Source organism: Petromyzon marinus, chromosome 52 (assembly GCF_048934315.1).
Source record: "Petromyzon marinus isolate PM22_M1 ecotype Great Lakes invasive population chromosome 52, UKy_Petmar_22M1.pri1.0, whole genome shotgun sequence".
In the NCBI taxonomy this organism is placed as follows: Eukaryota; Metazoa; Chordata; class Hyperoartia; order Petromyzontiformes; family Petromyzontidae; genus Petromyzon; species Petromyzon marinus.
The window spans coordinates 3,164,807-3,180,364 of NC_133718.1; the positions used below are offsets into that span (position 1 = coordinate 3,164,807).

A 15,558-nucleotide genomic window follows, 5' to 3' on the forward strand; every position below is an offset into this window, starting at 1 on the left:
TCTGGAAACGCAGCGCTTAAAATAACGAATCCGCCTTCAAGCGCGCCGTGTGGCTATCGTACACGTCACCATCTATTTTTTTTTGCCAAATGTTTATTTTTGTTGTTCCCCCCCCCGAATCTATTTATTTATTTTTGCCATGCGGCTCAATTGTGCGTCACTTGTCTCGGCCCATTGCAGATTTGGCCCCGCAGTGAATGAGGTTCGCGGCTGTCAAAAGAAACCACACCACCGCGAGTGATTTATTTTCACTTGATTTATGCTGCTTCGTGTGCCGTGGTACATTAACATTTTTATTTATGTAGCGCTTCAATAATAGGCGTGGGTTGCAAAAATAAAGCAGGTAATTAAATAAAATAGCGTAGAAGGAGCCAATAAAAAGGATCCATCATCGTTGGCCACAATCTCTCCCCTGCGGACAAAGGCCTCCCCAACCCTACAGAGCCGTATTTTTATTTCGACAAATATTTCTTTTCTCTTCTTTGGTTCTTTCGGTAAAGTCATGTAGAATGAGAATAAAATAATAAATTGATAAAATAAAATAACACAATAATATTCTCACGACGTTTCGGCCACAACACAAGCGGCCTTCATCAGGTGACTGTCCCAGTCTCGTCCCTTCACCTGATGAAGGCCGCTTGTGTTGTGGCCGAAACGTCGTGAGAATATTATTGTGTTATTTTATTTTATCAATTTATTATTTTATTCTCATATTACGTGACTTTACCGAAATAACCAAAGAAGATGAATCCTTGCAGTCACGAAAGCTTTAAATCGAAATAAAATTCCTTTTCTCGTCATATTTTTTTTATGGAACTGCACGCATCTGGTGCACTGGCCATCGTGTGTTTTCTACTCGCCAGATTTAAGGATGATGCGACACGCTCAGGCAAACGATCCAGCTCGTACGCGCGTGCTGGGTGGATCGTTACCTTGCAGGATTATGAGAGAGATGTGGACGGGTTGGGGGGGGAGGCCTTCCTCCAGCAGTGGATTGACCAAGGCTGATGATGATAATGATCCACTCCAGGTATTTTGTGCAACCGACCAACGTCGTTCAGGCTGCCTCTCATCTTTCCTCGTCGTCACGGTTTCAAGACTTGTTATTGTGCGTTGGACCAGAGCGTCACCTGGAAGGGATCTGAGGTAGCTGCCCACTCCAACTCCCCATGGTCACCCATCATCAATCCACTCGCCTCATTTCGATCTTTGTTTGTGCCACGCATCGTCACCACCACCTCATTTTACATGTATCCCATCCACTGATCTCCTTTCATCTCGCCAACCAACTTGTACCATAGTTCACTGTACAACGCCTTGGTTAAGGCGCCGTATATAAATAAGATATCCGCCTCCGTGGGCCATTCTCCAAGACGGAGGGGTCGCAGTGCTCTGCGGGAGATCCTGATGGATACTTCGTCTCCTTGACGTGACGCCGACAGCCACGAGCAGCATAAAACTGGGGGGGGGGGGGGGGGGGTGGGGGTGGAATTACCGGCAAAAAAAATCAACATGTTGAGGTTTTTCTTGACACGTGGGGAATGTGAGCCAGGCCCCGGGGAAGTGACTGTTGCGTGGTAATTGCGGTGTTTGCTGCCTGGTAATTGTGGTAGGGCACAGACCTAAAAATTAGGCTACGTCTGGAATAAACGAATTTGACGCCTGAATGGGATAGTTGTTTGTTTTTACTTTGCTTGGTCAGATGTGTTTGGCGCGGTTATGCAACATGTTGTAAAACCGTTAGCATTGTTTGGAAAATTAATTGCATTATATGATATTGGCAACATTTTTAAACCTAAATATAATACAGTATTTAAATGAAGATAAGAATATTAATTATTTACACCAGACAGTCTCAATCGTTCTCAAGACACTTTTCAGGACATTCCTGCATTTTGGATGTTTGGCTAATTACATTTAAAACATTGCTTTGGCATTTGGGAAGAAATGTGAGCTCCCGCAGAAAACCCACCGTGTGTGGAGTAGATCAATTATTTGGTGAAGCTGCTGCATTGGCAGTGGTGCACAAGCACAGTTAACAAAAATAAAAAAAAATTCAACCCATTCACCAATAACACTGGGTTGAAAAGCAAAAATATGTGAGGTGTGATGTTTCGGGCCATTTCCCTTCGTTAAAGCATGTGCTATGAACGCACATGATAGGCCAGCACTCAAACGTTTCACACAGATCTGTTCATGATGGCACTTTTGTTGCACTGCCATCTCCCCGTTACCACCTTGCTGCCCAGCGTGTTTGGGAATCTTGCAAGTAATAAAGAATTAAAGCTTTCGTGACTGCATAAATTACTCATTGGTTTTTTCGGTAAAGTCATGTATGTTGAAATACCATAAAATTATATTAAAATAAATCAATCACGACGTTTCGACCACAACACAAGCGATCTTCATCAGGTGTAAAAAACAAATAGCGAGGGAGCATATAGGGCCACACCAATGCAACACATAGAGAGCGCCAAACTGCACAGAGGTAAATACAACAAGAAGATGAGAGGCGAGAATTCAACAAACCTAAGAAAAAATTAGGTGATGCAAAACCAGTCAGACCAACAACACAGTTAGACACTTGCCTGGTGGACCACGAATTTCAGAAGAGTGCTAAATTTCGTGTTCATCCTCTGGATTGAACATACCAGCATAGACAGAGTGAACAAATACGAGGTACAAGTCAGCAGAAATACATGTACAGGGACACCAAGAGGCAAGGAGAGGAAAGACGGACAGAGAAGCAAGGAAAAAGAAAAAGGGCCGGAGGGATGAACAGACAAAGGCCTTAAATAAGAAGTAGAGGTGGGGGGGAGGTGCTTAAGAGAGCAAGGTGGCACGGCAGCATAGGCGGGGGGAGGGGTAGGTGAAAGCAAGGGGTGCAACACGTTTAGGACAGAATTGTAAAGGTAACTTCCCCGTAGAAGTGTGTTAATAAAGAATTAAAGCTTTCGTGACTGCATAAATTACATATGTGTTGCGTTGGTGTCACCCTTTATGCTCCCTCGCTATTTGTTTTTTACACCTGATGAAGATCGCTTGTGTTGCGGTCGAAACGTCGTAATTGATTTATTTTAATATCATTTTATGGTATTTCTACATACGTGACTTTACCGAAAAAAACAACGAGTAATCTTGCAAGTGTCTACATGATTCACCAACCCTCGACTTTTTAAAGTGCTGCATCACGGGCATGTGCCACTACATCTTGTCTAAATCGAGTCTCAAGACACTTTTACAGGAGGGTCTTGTTTGCGACATTTGGCCAATCATGAGTCTCAAATGGGAGGAAGCGACCAATTGGAAATCACGATCACGATGAGCGTGCGTTTATTTTAATCCGCGGAGGTTGGTGCACGCAATTCACAATCGCAAGGTTACAAGATCAAAAATGCAGGCAAGCGGCTCGACTCAGCCCATCCCTCTAGGGTCAATAACACGAGTACCACTCTGCGGTAAGTCAATAGTGGCTCTCGTTTGAACACAAGGACCTCTTGCCAAATGAATGTGGATTTTCCACCACTGGCTTGAGGGAGCCGTTTGTTTTCATGTACGGTTTTCCGTGAAGCGCGAGAGCGTTATATGTATGTTGAACTTCCTACGTACCATAGCCAACCATGCTAATCGGGCGTGTGGGGAAGGATGAACTAAACACAAAAACCTGTTCTTAAAGAAATTCGTTTTTAATTTATATTCGAAAGTGCCATAGCTCCAGTGGCTTCCTAATATCGGAAGGAAGAGCGTTTCCAGACGGCCGCAGAAACGCGTCTTGAAAGAGCGCGATTCCGTAACCGTCTTTGTTCGATGGCGATACCAAAACCGCCGCGAGGATGACCAGAGTTCACGTGATGGTTGTTGTTGATGTCGTCGTCGTTCATGTTCCTCTTGATGATGATGATGTTTTTGCCCAGGTGCCTGCCTGAAGGAGCTCACTACCTGGTACCAGACCTCAACTCCGCTCTGAGCCTCATCGACTCCACCCCAGCGATTCAGGAGAAGCTGGATGGGGTGTGGATCTTAGGAGGCGGCGGTGTATATAAGGTAAGAGGATCATAGATTAAGGAAGTTTTTCAGTCCTCATCTGTTGGTGTGTGTGCATTTGTGTGCCTGACTCTGCGTGGCCTTTTTTTCAACGGTTTTATTTCACTTGACTCCTGTTTTGTCGTGGTCAAATCTTGTAATCGAAATTTAGTCCCCTTCCTCTTGTCCAATCAATTCGAAATTTTGCACACGTACTCGGATCCGGAGACGATTCATGCCTGTTTCAAATTCGGCATCAATTAATTGGCTCCTTTCAAGCAATTACAATTTTAGTATGGACGCCTTATTAATTATATTTTTTTTTCGTCGGTCAAAAACGCCGCGGTCCCTAAACTGGAATCGCCTCGCACAAAAAGCAGGCGCCGCGTGTCTCAGGCACGCCTGCTCCGTGTGAACGAGTAGTACATTGAAGATCCATTTTATCAAATAACCAATTATTTCAAGTCAGTGTTGATGTGGGAGCAGGCGTACTTCTCGAGGGTGAGTTAAACGAAGTTGTGAATAAAACCGTTGTGTTTTGTTTAAACTTTTTTTAAGGAGTTTAGTGTGTCTCTGCATCTGTCTGTATTTCTGTGAGTCTCTGCATGTGTTCGTGTATTTCTGTGTTTATCTCTCTGTCTGTCTACCTTTATCTCTCTTGAGTATTTGTCATTCTGTATTCCGCGTCTCTGTATCTTTGTCACTTTGTGTTTTCGTGTTTGTCTCTCTCTCTACGTCCCCTTCGCCCCCATCTTCTAAGCATCAAATACGAGTTGCTGGCTCACAAGCACCCACGCGTAACCCAGGCGTAGTCACAGGAAATTCACAAAATGAGTCGAGGCCGTGCAAAATTCAGAATCGGAATCTTTATTTAGACTGGAGGAATCCGATGAGCAATGGAGATGTCCAGCGCACATTGATTTTGATGTGTTTAATAAGAATTAATATGTATGATGCGCATTCCATCCTCGGATCCCAATGTGCAAAGCATGAAAAGCAGGAAACAAAAAACAGAACCAGGGGCAACCGACCAACTAAAGAGGAAAGGCTGAATAAAGAGATGGGTTTTAAAAGCAGACTTGAATATCTCTTTTGTCTTCGATCGCCTGATTTCAAGTGGCAAGGCGTTCCATAGCTTGCGTGCCACCCTAACAAAAGCCCGATCACCAAAAGAACGCAACTGAGACCTGGGAGTGCTGAGCAGTTGGAGATCATAAAATCTTAAGGACCTTGATGGAATATATAAATGCATTAGTTCCTGCAAGTAATGTGTGGGGATGGTAAAATAGGAGATTAAAATTAGCCACAGTGTCTTCCACTCCCACCAAGCAGCCTCGTGTCCCGCCACCACTCATCCAATCGCGCCGCGTATTTATTTTCGGAAATCGCAATTGCATTACCTTGCAAGGCAAGTGTGCATAAACACATTAAAAACGACTTAAGGCCACTGGTGTTGGACAATAAACTAATTTGTGTGTAAGTTTATTTCAGTCGTCATTAATTCCCAATCGCCACAGATGTCAGTTCCCACGCACGCACGTACACGCGGCTGGTGGTTCCGATAACGTCACCAAGCACCCGCCCATCACCTCCCGTCCAGCGGCACACGTTTAGAAGAGAAGCAGATATTTTTTTTCCCCAACTACTTTCGTGTTATCCGATTAGTCAAGCAGTTGTACCGATTGTCAATAAATTGACCGATTACTTACATGATCGGAGAACCCAGCTCCAATTCTATCATGTACTTAGCAGTCGCCTTCCCACCCAAGCCATCGATACAATGGCTTTATCTTCGACTGTGATTTCGGCAATTGGTACGTTCTGCTAATGATCATGTTGGCTACGTACGGTGCGAAAGAAGTTCAAGATACATACATGTTTCTGGCCCAGAAACATGTATGTATACTCCGCATGTTTCTGACACGAGGAGTATAGCCAAAGGAGTGTAGAGAGATGCGTGCTTTGAATTGCATTGCGAGAAGGAAAGGGATAGAACGCTTGTATTCGGGCAAGGTGAAGACCCAAATCAAACTATGAAGAAAAGTAAGTGGGCTTTGGGGGAGGACACGTCGCGAGAAGGGATCACGGGCAACGGTCTAGAATAATAACGGAGTGGCAGCTCGGGCAAGAGCCGTGTCCGAGACGGCATCCACGAGAGAGACGGAGCGATGAGATCAGCTTGCCTGCAGGCACTCGGTGGATTTTTGCATCGTGACGTCTTGGGAAGGCCTTCATCCAGCAGTGGATTGATCAGAGCTCTGCTCTTCTGTTGGCGCGAACGTGGCTTTTGCGGATCCCTCGGGATTTGCGTTTCAGAGGAGAGCGGCGCTTGGAGCAGTAGAATGAGCTGCTGTGCGCTCTCCTCTAGAGGATTCCATCCCAAGCTCGAGTTTGCAACCTCAACCCCAACCCTGACCTTTCTTCCTTGCCCGTGCGTGTTTTTATCCGCGTAGCCTCGTTATTGCACCGTACATCACTGCGTTTCAACAATGCAGCCCTTATTTTTAGTATGGTACAGTATTTTAAAGTCAAAACGTGCCGCTGCCCAACTGAGTTAGCCCATAGGTGGGCCCAGAAATTCCATGTTCTAACGGTAGTTTCATTCTTGTCATTGAACGACTGTAAGCACTTAACGCTGGGTTGATGCGTTGATCTTAGTAACATGTTTACGCTCGTCACGAACGTGTTGAACCATGCGCGTGAGAATTGATGCAGTGATAATGCACTTCATGTAACGGTGCTAAATAATTAAAACAAGAAACTATAATCGACAAGTACTAAACATACCCTTTGGTTTTGATTTAAAGCTTTCGTGACTGCAGTAATTCATATTCTTAGTTCTTTCGGTAAAGTCACGTTGAAGGGAAACAACAAAATAATAAAATATATATATAAAACAATACAAATTCTCACGACGTTTCGACCATAACACAAACGGTCGTCTTCAGGTGTGTCGGTTTGCATACATGTATTTATTTTTAAACGGTGTATTTATTTATTAAAAAAACGTTAGCGCCACGCGCAGCGATTTGGCAGTTTATTTAGACGGACTAGTCCATCTATGTTCTGAAAAGAGGAGGGGGGAGACGAATTTTTTTTTTATGTATGCTGTCTGAAAGCCACTGTAAGCGTGAACAATCAATTAAGACCTGAAATGGTTTATCAAATCTTTCCAATCATTGCTAAGCCAGAATCCATCTTCTCGGTTGAAATTGTCTCTGTGCTTGTATATGTGGATAGCCTCATGAACAAATCTCTCATGGTAGCCAGATGGCTTACAAAGAACCTCTGTCTTGGAAAAGTCAATATCATGTGAGCCTACTGAATTATAACAATGATCTGCCACGGCCGAGGTGTTGGTCCTACCGTGTTTAAGGTCTGCTTTGTGTTTCAAAAACCATTACTTTACCCTACATTGCGGGGATCACAAGAAAGATCTCCAAAATCTTGAATAAACACAAGATCCAGGTCCGTTTCAACACATTACATAAAATCCGTGATCTGGTTCCATCTGTAAAAGGTGTGATTCCGGACATACAATACCCTGGTGTCTACAAACTAAGTTGCCTCTGTGGTAGTAGTTACATTGGAGAAACCAAACGCCATGTCTCGGACTGCATTCGTGAACACAAAGCAGACCTTAAACACGGTAGGACCAACACCTCGGCCGTGGCAGATCATTGTTATAATTCAGTAGGCTCACATGATATTGACTTTTCCAAGACAGAGGTTCTTTGTAAGCCATCTGGCTACCATGAGAGATTCGTTCATGAGGCTATCCACATATACAAGCACAGAGACAATTTCAACCGAGAAGATGGATTCTGGCTTAGAAATCATTGGAAAGATTTGATTAACCATTTCAGGTCTTAATTGATTGTTCACGCTTACAGTGGCTTTCAGACAGCATACATAAAAAAAAAATTTCGTCTCCCCCCTCCTCTTTTCAGAACATAGATGGACTAGTCCGTCTAAATAAACTGCCAAATCGCTGCGCGTGGCGCTAACGTTTTTTATAAATAAATAAATACACCGTTTAAAAATACATACATTTATGTAAACCGACACACCTGAAGACGACCGTTTGTGTTATGGTCGAAACGTCGTGAGAATTTTTATTGTTATATATTTTATTATTTTGTTGTTTCCCTTCAACGTGACTTTACCGAAAGAACTAAGAATATACCCTTTGGTTCTTTCGGTAAAATCACCTACATAGAAAAATAAATAATAGATCACGACGTTTCGGTCGCAACACAAGCAATCGTCTTCAGGTGAAAAAATACATCAGGCGGACTGCTGAGGCAGGAAGAAATGTAGCGAGAGAGCTACTGCAGTCAAAGGTTATAAGGTTTGAGGTGGGTACAACCCAAGGGTAAGTGGGCGGGGCTAGAGATGGAATTTGCAAGTAAATGTAAGATCATATTCTTGGTTCTTTCGGTAAAGTCACGTTGAAGGGAAACAATAAAATATAATAAAATATATAAATATAATAAAATATATATTTTATTGTTTCCCTTCAACGTGACTTTACCGAAAGAACCAAGAATATGAATCACTGCAGTCATGAAAGCTTTCAATCAAAATGTAAGATCGCAGAGCTAGGCATAGCTCGGCTAATCCGAGGGGGAGGGGCTGCCGTAACGGGCGAGATGGTGGGGGTGAAATTCAAAGAGGGAAGAGGGTGGGAGAGAGAAAAAAGATCCAACTTTGAAATGTAATGCAACTCAAGAGAGTCGGCCAACACAACAGTTGACACTTTACCTGGTTGATCAACGTCCTTCCAAAGATTGCTCAATTTGCATCCATCTTCTCGGTTGAAGTAATGTCCGAGTTGTGTGGAAATCCTCCCCGCAGAGGCGGTTCAATCTTGATTTGAAGCTTTCGTGACTGCAGAAAATTCATACTCTTTGGTTCTTTCGGTAAGGTAACGTTGATAGAAAAATAAATAATCGATCACGACGTTTCGGTCGCAATACAAGCAATCGTCTTCAGGTGAAAAAATACAGCAGGCGGACTTCTGAGGCAGGAAGAAATGTAGCGAGAGAGCTACTATGTAACTTTACCGAAAGAACCAAAGAGTATGAATTCCTGCAGTCACGAAAGCTTCAAATCAAGTACTAAACAGCTCGCTGCGAGAATTCCACGTGGAAATGTCTTTGTGTCGTGACCGGCACAATTGGAACTTAATACAATTCTCAAACAGATTCTATTCTAAATAAAGCGTAAAATTAGGCGCGGAAGAATAATTCACATGTGCGCACTCACTATAATCCTTGCCCTATAACTCACCCTGCGGCCTTCAGCGATTTCCATCTCTCTCAACCCCTCTCCGAGCCTTACCCCCGCCGTAACCTTTCTCTTAGTCTCGTGTGCGCCTACAAGACCGCTTTGTCTCCGTCACGATGTTTCATATTTTACACGGCCGTTTCAGGCGAGGTCCAAGGTCCACTTGTTCTGCGGTGATATTCTTTTTGTTTCCACGTCTAGGAGCGTACGTGCAGCTTGCAGGCTGCACCAATTTTTTTCTCCCCCCCACCCCCAACCTCGGCACTCGCCACACATTTTTTATTTGTCTTTCTACAGCTTTTGATTGCTCGTTTGTTTATTTTGTTACTGCTTCGTTCATTAGGCAAGGTGCGTGCATGCGTGAGTGTGGGGAGCGGTGGCGCAGCGGTTAGCGCGCTGAGCTACGAACCCAGCGACTAGAGTTCGATTCTCGCTCACGGCCAACAACCACTGACGATGAACTGAAGCGGTCCTGGGCCTTCTCTAGGTCGACTCGGCCTCAAATGAGTACCAGGCGCGGTGTGTAAACATCGCCACTGGCGAAACAAAGGAGGCCTGGCGGTGTGCTGGCCACCCACCCCCTCGTGTGCTGTGCAGGCCTTAATAGTTGCTACTCGCTCACATCACTTTCCCCAACAGTCTGTTAAGGCTTCACAGGGGATCTTTGCATTTTCGCCAGGTGTTGGGTGTGTAAGGTGGTTGGGTGGTTCGCGTTGGAGACACGTGAGTCGAGCACTGCGGTTAAACAGAATTCTCGAGCGCAGTGAGTTGATGGTGTCAGCCCCGCCACCACTAAGGTCTGCATGAAGAAATAAAATACATAATTTGGTTTCGATTTAAAGCTTTCATGACTGCAAGGATTCATCTTCTTTGGTTCTTTCGGTAAAGTCACGTAGAATGAGAATAAAATAATAAATTGATAAAATAAAATAACACAATAAAATTCTCACGACGTTTCGTTGTGGCCGAAACGTCGTGAGAATTTTATTGTGTTATTTTATTTTATCAATTTATTTTATTCTCATTCTACGTGACTTTACCGAAAGAACCAAAGAAGATAATTTGGTTTGTTAGTAAATTTGGTCAATTCCAGTTCCGAGGACTGAATTTTTGTTTGATTGATATGTGACAAACACTCGATGCAGGGAATGTTAAAGGCTTGACACACAAGTGTGGATTCAATCCGATTGAAGTGATTCATAAGTGGTTCTGCGCCAGAACTCGATAACCTGATTAAACCGGGTTCTCGAGTATCGTATGTTAATGGGCTCAGGCCCGTCAATGATGATTGCACTCTAAAAATATTATTTCTATTTAATTTTGCACTTCATGTGGCTTATTCCAGCTGTCGTAGCTAAATTGTATAAATATACTGAATGATACGATGCGGTGAAGCCACTGTGTTGATAGAGTGTTGAGTCGGTGCTATCTCTTGATTTGACTACAGCAGTTCATGGCATCGTTTTATGATGCCATTCTCTTAACTTGGCAATGCGAGGCTCTGCTAACAGAAGCATTTCCAAAAGGGCGTTTTTCGTTCAATTACTCCGCTCGCACCATTTACATAAATTTGCGATGCATTACGGATCACGAACGTTGAGCAGATGCGTGAATAAGTATGGGAAGCGTGTGGGCCAACTCCAAATGATGTCAACAAGTGTGAGCGACAGAGGTATGCTCCTTCCATCTCATCCACCTCCCATCACCGCAACCACCATCTCCCATTACTTCCACCTCGTGCCATCTCCTCCATGTCCTCTGATCTCCTCCAGGACCTCTCGTGTGCTCCACTCCCCCTGTATGTCTCCTCTGCCTCCTCCCATGCCTTCCACTCCCTCCATCATCAGCCTCCATTCGTGGGCAGGGGCTGGGGGTTTTGATCGAAGGAGGTGGAGGTCCGTTGGGTGGGTCGTGTAAGGCTGAGGCGAGAGAGCTTCCAGGTCGCAGGCACCACAAAATGACGGCAGACCGCTTTGTTGGGGCATCGAAAATTGCCAACCCTTCCTCTGGCGAAAGCTACGCAAGTGAGGAACGGTGCGCATGGAGGCATGCGCTTTGCGTCCCACAAACCTAGACGGGACCAGTGGTGAGAGAGGTAGAATACGGGGGGGTCCGTCGTGAGGTGGTGTGAGGACCGTCGAAGAAGGACAAGGAGTAAGAACAGTGGACAGGGTGTCTGCTGGTTGTGAGGTGATGCCAGAAGAGGATTAGGAGGTGTCATGGGAAGAGTATGAAGAGGAGTAAGATGGGATATGGTGTGTTTGACGAGTAGGAGGAGGAGGTGGATAACAGGGTCTGTGAGGAGGATGAGGAAGGGATATGGTGTCTCTGAATATGCGGGGAATGAGGAAGAAGAGGATCAGGGAGGATGAGGAAGAGTAGGGGAGGGACACTTTTTTCTGCGAGGAAGCCGTTTAATGTTGCTGTGGTAACGAGGGTAACTGGCGAATACCCCCGTCACGTTTTCATGGCCACATCACGCTCCCACCGGGCGTAATTATATTTTCAGAAGAGCTCGGGTTTATTCTCCCTGGGTTTTTTTTTCTTTCATTCTTTTCCCCCCGTCTTGTGGGGAAGGAAGAGGGGACGAGCGGGGGAAGGGAGCGCGTGTGATTTGTAGGGCAGGGGAGCCGTCACATTTTGACGAGGCTTTGACTTTTTTCAAACAATTCGGGCGTGTCAGAGGTGGAAATTCCACGGTCCTAAGGCATTCGCTCCGTTGAACAAGCACCTCGTTTAATCGCTCAGTTTAAACGAGGTACTCAAGTGCGGAGGGTTGATGGTCTCAACCTCGTCACCAACGACTGCACGCGAGAGCCGTCGTTATCGTTTGAATTCGGGTAATGTTTCAACCTTTGACAATTACGATTTAAGAAAATATATTTAGTTTGACTGCCAGTCATGTACATTTCTCTCTAACAGGGTGCTTGGGAAATTGTGGTGCCCCGAGTGGATGGGAGGACACTTGAAGGGAAGTCGGAAGCAGTTCTGTGACATCTCTATCCATCGGGCGTTCTCTTACACAGGGTGGTGCACTGCACGTAATGGTGGCACTGTGTCACCTACGTGCGTCTCGACTCGCTCACTGTGTGTAACGCCAACGGCATGACTCGCCTTCTGCAGTCGAAAAACAAAAACAACCTGGTGCGTCCTGAGCCGTGCCGGCCTGGCTGGGCCTCCAATGGAAAAGTGGAATAATATGCAGGGCATTATTCCAGACCAAGTTGACCGTGGAAATTAAAATTACCCGGGCGGTAGAGAAAGAATTAAAATTAGAGCGACGGTATCGTGTGTTTGATCGTGGCCTTGTGCAAACTTTCCCTGTCTTTATTTTCCCTACACCCTCTTTCTCCTTATGGAACCATCAGCACACGCGGATGATTTCATTTCACCGCCTCCGTTTGTTGGTTCTGTGGCTCAAGATTTTGATTAAAAACCAAAAGCCTACCTCGTCTTGCTGCCCCCAATGCCCATTCATCAGGGGGCACTGACGGGCTGGTGGCGGTGGTGGAAGTCAGACTAAGAAAGGAATTTTTTTTTATTAAATTACATCTCTGCAGTGCACATTCTCCAACGCCCTGGGAAGCTTTTGTATGAGTATTTTGGCATTTCCATGGGTGTTTCTGGTAACATATGTTTGTTATTTGGGTTTTTTTCGTGTTTTTTCATAACGTGGTTGTTGTCCTTTATGCGGCGATATTGTATGTCGTACATCTCCTGGATCTGCAACTCCGGGTAGAGTTCTGTTGGTTAATCTCTGAGGCTCCCCTTGCTGTGAGGGTGTCGATTCGTATCCCGACCAGTTTAGTTTTTAGTTTATTTATTTTGGTATAGCCCTGTGAGCCATTCGGCTCTTGAATCGGGTGCAACCACAACAAACCAAAAAAATAGAAACACGAACAAGAAAAACATCTTAAAGTGACTATGTGACTGTGCAAACAGAAAGTTCATGAAAAATAACAGCAAAATATTCCTGTACTGTCATCACTATTACCTGTTTCACGAATAATCCTGCCTCGAATGTCACCATCACCATGAATACTGCCATCACCTTCAACAACAGCCACTATTTATCACTGCTTGACGGTGATGTGACCAGCACACCATCATCACGATTGCCACCGCCACAACGCTATTATCACCACCACCACCACTAATGCCACATCATTACTACCAGCACTTATTATATAACCACTACCACCAACAACATTATCTGGACCCCTCATCCACACTAGGTTGGCGGAATTATCCTACCTGTCCTGCCACAGAGTCATTCTTGTCACATGACAAGCAAATTAATATTTTTTATTCTCAGAGCTGGATTTTGATCAAATTAAGTTTAAAACCAAATTTTGATCGATTTTTTTTCACGCGGTCATTTTTGACTGAAATGAGACCCATAAACTTGCTAGACTGGAATCCAGTTTAATCACAATTTAGTATCTTGAAGTCTGCAAGTCACTGTACGAGTCTGTGCGTCTCTGTGCGAATCATTGATGTCCCGGCTAAGACCAGCAACTTGCTACGCTTGAGAACCTGGTTCAAGCGCAGTTTGGCGGCTGAAACATGACTCCGGAACCCAGGATCTCAATGTTGCCGGCTGAACCTAACCTCGGTTAAACACCAGGCTTGGGCTTTCATCCATCTTAATCCTCACGGGGCCCTTTATTTTCACAACAGGTTATTTTAAAACAGCGTCAATAAAATAAAGAACAAAATTAACTATGCGTTTTCCACTTCCTTCCAGAACGATCTCTCCTTCCGCAGAATCCCTCCAGAGCTCGCTCGCGCACCTGCTCACGTAGGGTCCAGGGACGGTCATTAATGCGCTCCGGCAATATCTCGGGCTGGGCATAAATCTCAACGGTCGGGCCGCACGTACGATCGCTCCATCTAATTAACGATGGGAGAGCAAAGCAAAAGCAGGTCGGCCCCGCCAGTCCTCCCCCCCCCTCCCCCCCCCCACCAAAGCCTCCTCACCCCACCCTGTCCTCGTTAGCGAGGAGTCATTATTTCCTGCGCCATTAAATCGTGCTAATTAGCGTTGCCGGATGGATTTTGCAGCCACCAGCTCCAGCGTCGTGAGCATGACAATGCCGTTGAATGTTCTAATTTTTTATACATTTTTTGGGGTCATTTTCCCCAAATGTAATCCGATTACGGCTTCGCGTCGCGAAAAGGGAAAACGTGTCCGCGTGGGACTCTCTCAGTGAGCAGTGCACCACCCTGCGCTGGCGACGTGAAGTTAGGATATTGTAGATCCAGTCTCTGCACGATCTCCGTGTTTCGGATGTTGGCTGCAAGGTGGTTGTCGACACGTTTGGTTTCCCTCGATCGTGAAGAAAGGGCACTAAAGCAACGAAACTTGGTCAAGACGTTGGTGCTTGAAGTGTCTAGCCAAAAGAGTCAGGATGATATGTCGATGGAATAGAATAATCGGCAACGTTCACTTTGTTATCAATCACTCGGGCCCCTTGGAATGGCAGCTACGTATGTATGTTGAACAGCTTTCGCACCGTACATAGCCAACCGTGCTGATCGGAGGTGCGCGGGAAGGACAACAAACTGCACACAAAAAGCAGTTCGAAAGAAATGAGTTTTCACAGCCTGCTTGCTGAAGGCAAAAAAAAAACTCCCTACGTGGCGCTGCCAATGCGACATGATGTCATCAAAGCCACCGAACATCACCTCCCGTTCAGCGACACACGTGGTGACAGGGATTAGACTTTGATTTCATCGTTATCTGATTAGTCAATCAAATGTAATTGGTAATCTGTTACTTGATAATCGGAGAGCCGAGCTCTATTAGACCGTGTCACATTTTTCCCAGCGTTGGTTGAGTTTACTGAAGTCACTGTAGTAATAATAATAATCATGATTCATAACGTGGATCAAATTCATGCAGTGCGTCGCTAACACAAGTCAGAGGTATGGACACAAGTCAGCAGGGTGGAATAGAAGTCATGCTTTTGGTTCTGAAACCAGGATTCGGCAACAGTAATCCTTGTTTCCATCATGTACACATCTCTGTCCACCTATTATTATGATTGTTGACCCAGGAAAGCTTTACTTAACAACAACAGCATCCGCCATTCGCCACGAAGTGGCAGTGACGTCACCACGGCGCCTGTGCCAGGCCACGTGCACTTTGAGGCCACGTGAAATGTTGAAGGCTCGCTGACAAGATGTCACGGGACAGACCCAGGTGCCGTGGGTTGACAGACTTAGTCTCGTTCTTCACCACAG

The 15,558-nt window shown here is 45.2% G+C and overlaps 1 protein-coding gene across 4 annotated transcripts in view; it reads left to right on the forward strand.

The window, feature by feature from the left end:
* DHFR (dihydrofolate reductase) overlaps window positions 1-15,558 on the forward strand; it is a 61,238-nt gene that overhangs the window by 32,216 nt on the left and 13,464 nt on the right. For all 4 annotated transcript variants that reach the window (XM_032973879.2, XM_032973877.2, XM_032973884.2 and 1 more), the window contains exon 5: window positions 3,915-4,044. In XM_032973879.2, the coding sequence (XP_032829770.1) occupies window positions 3,915-4,044 (130 nt within the window). The remainder of the gene's footprint in view (window positions 1-3,914; window positions 4,045-15,558) is intronic.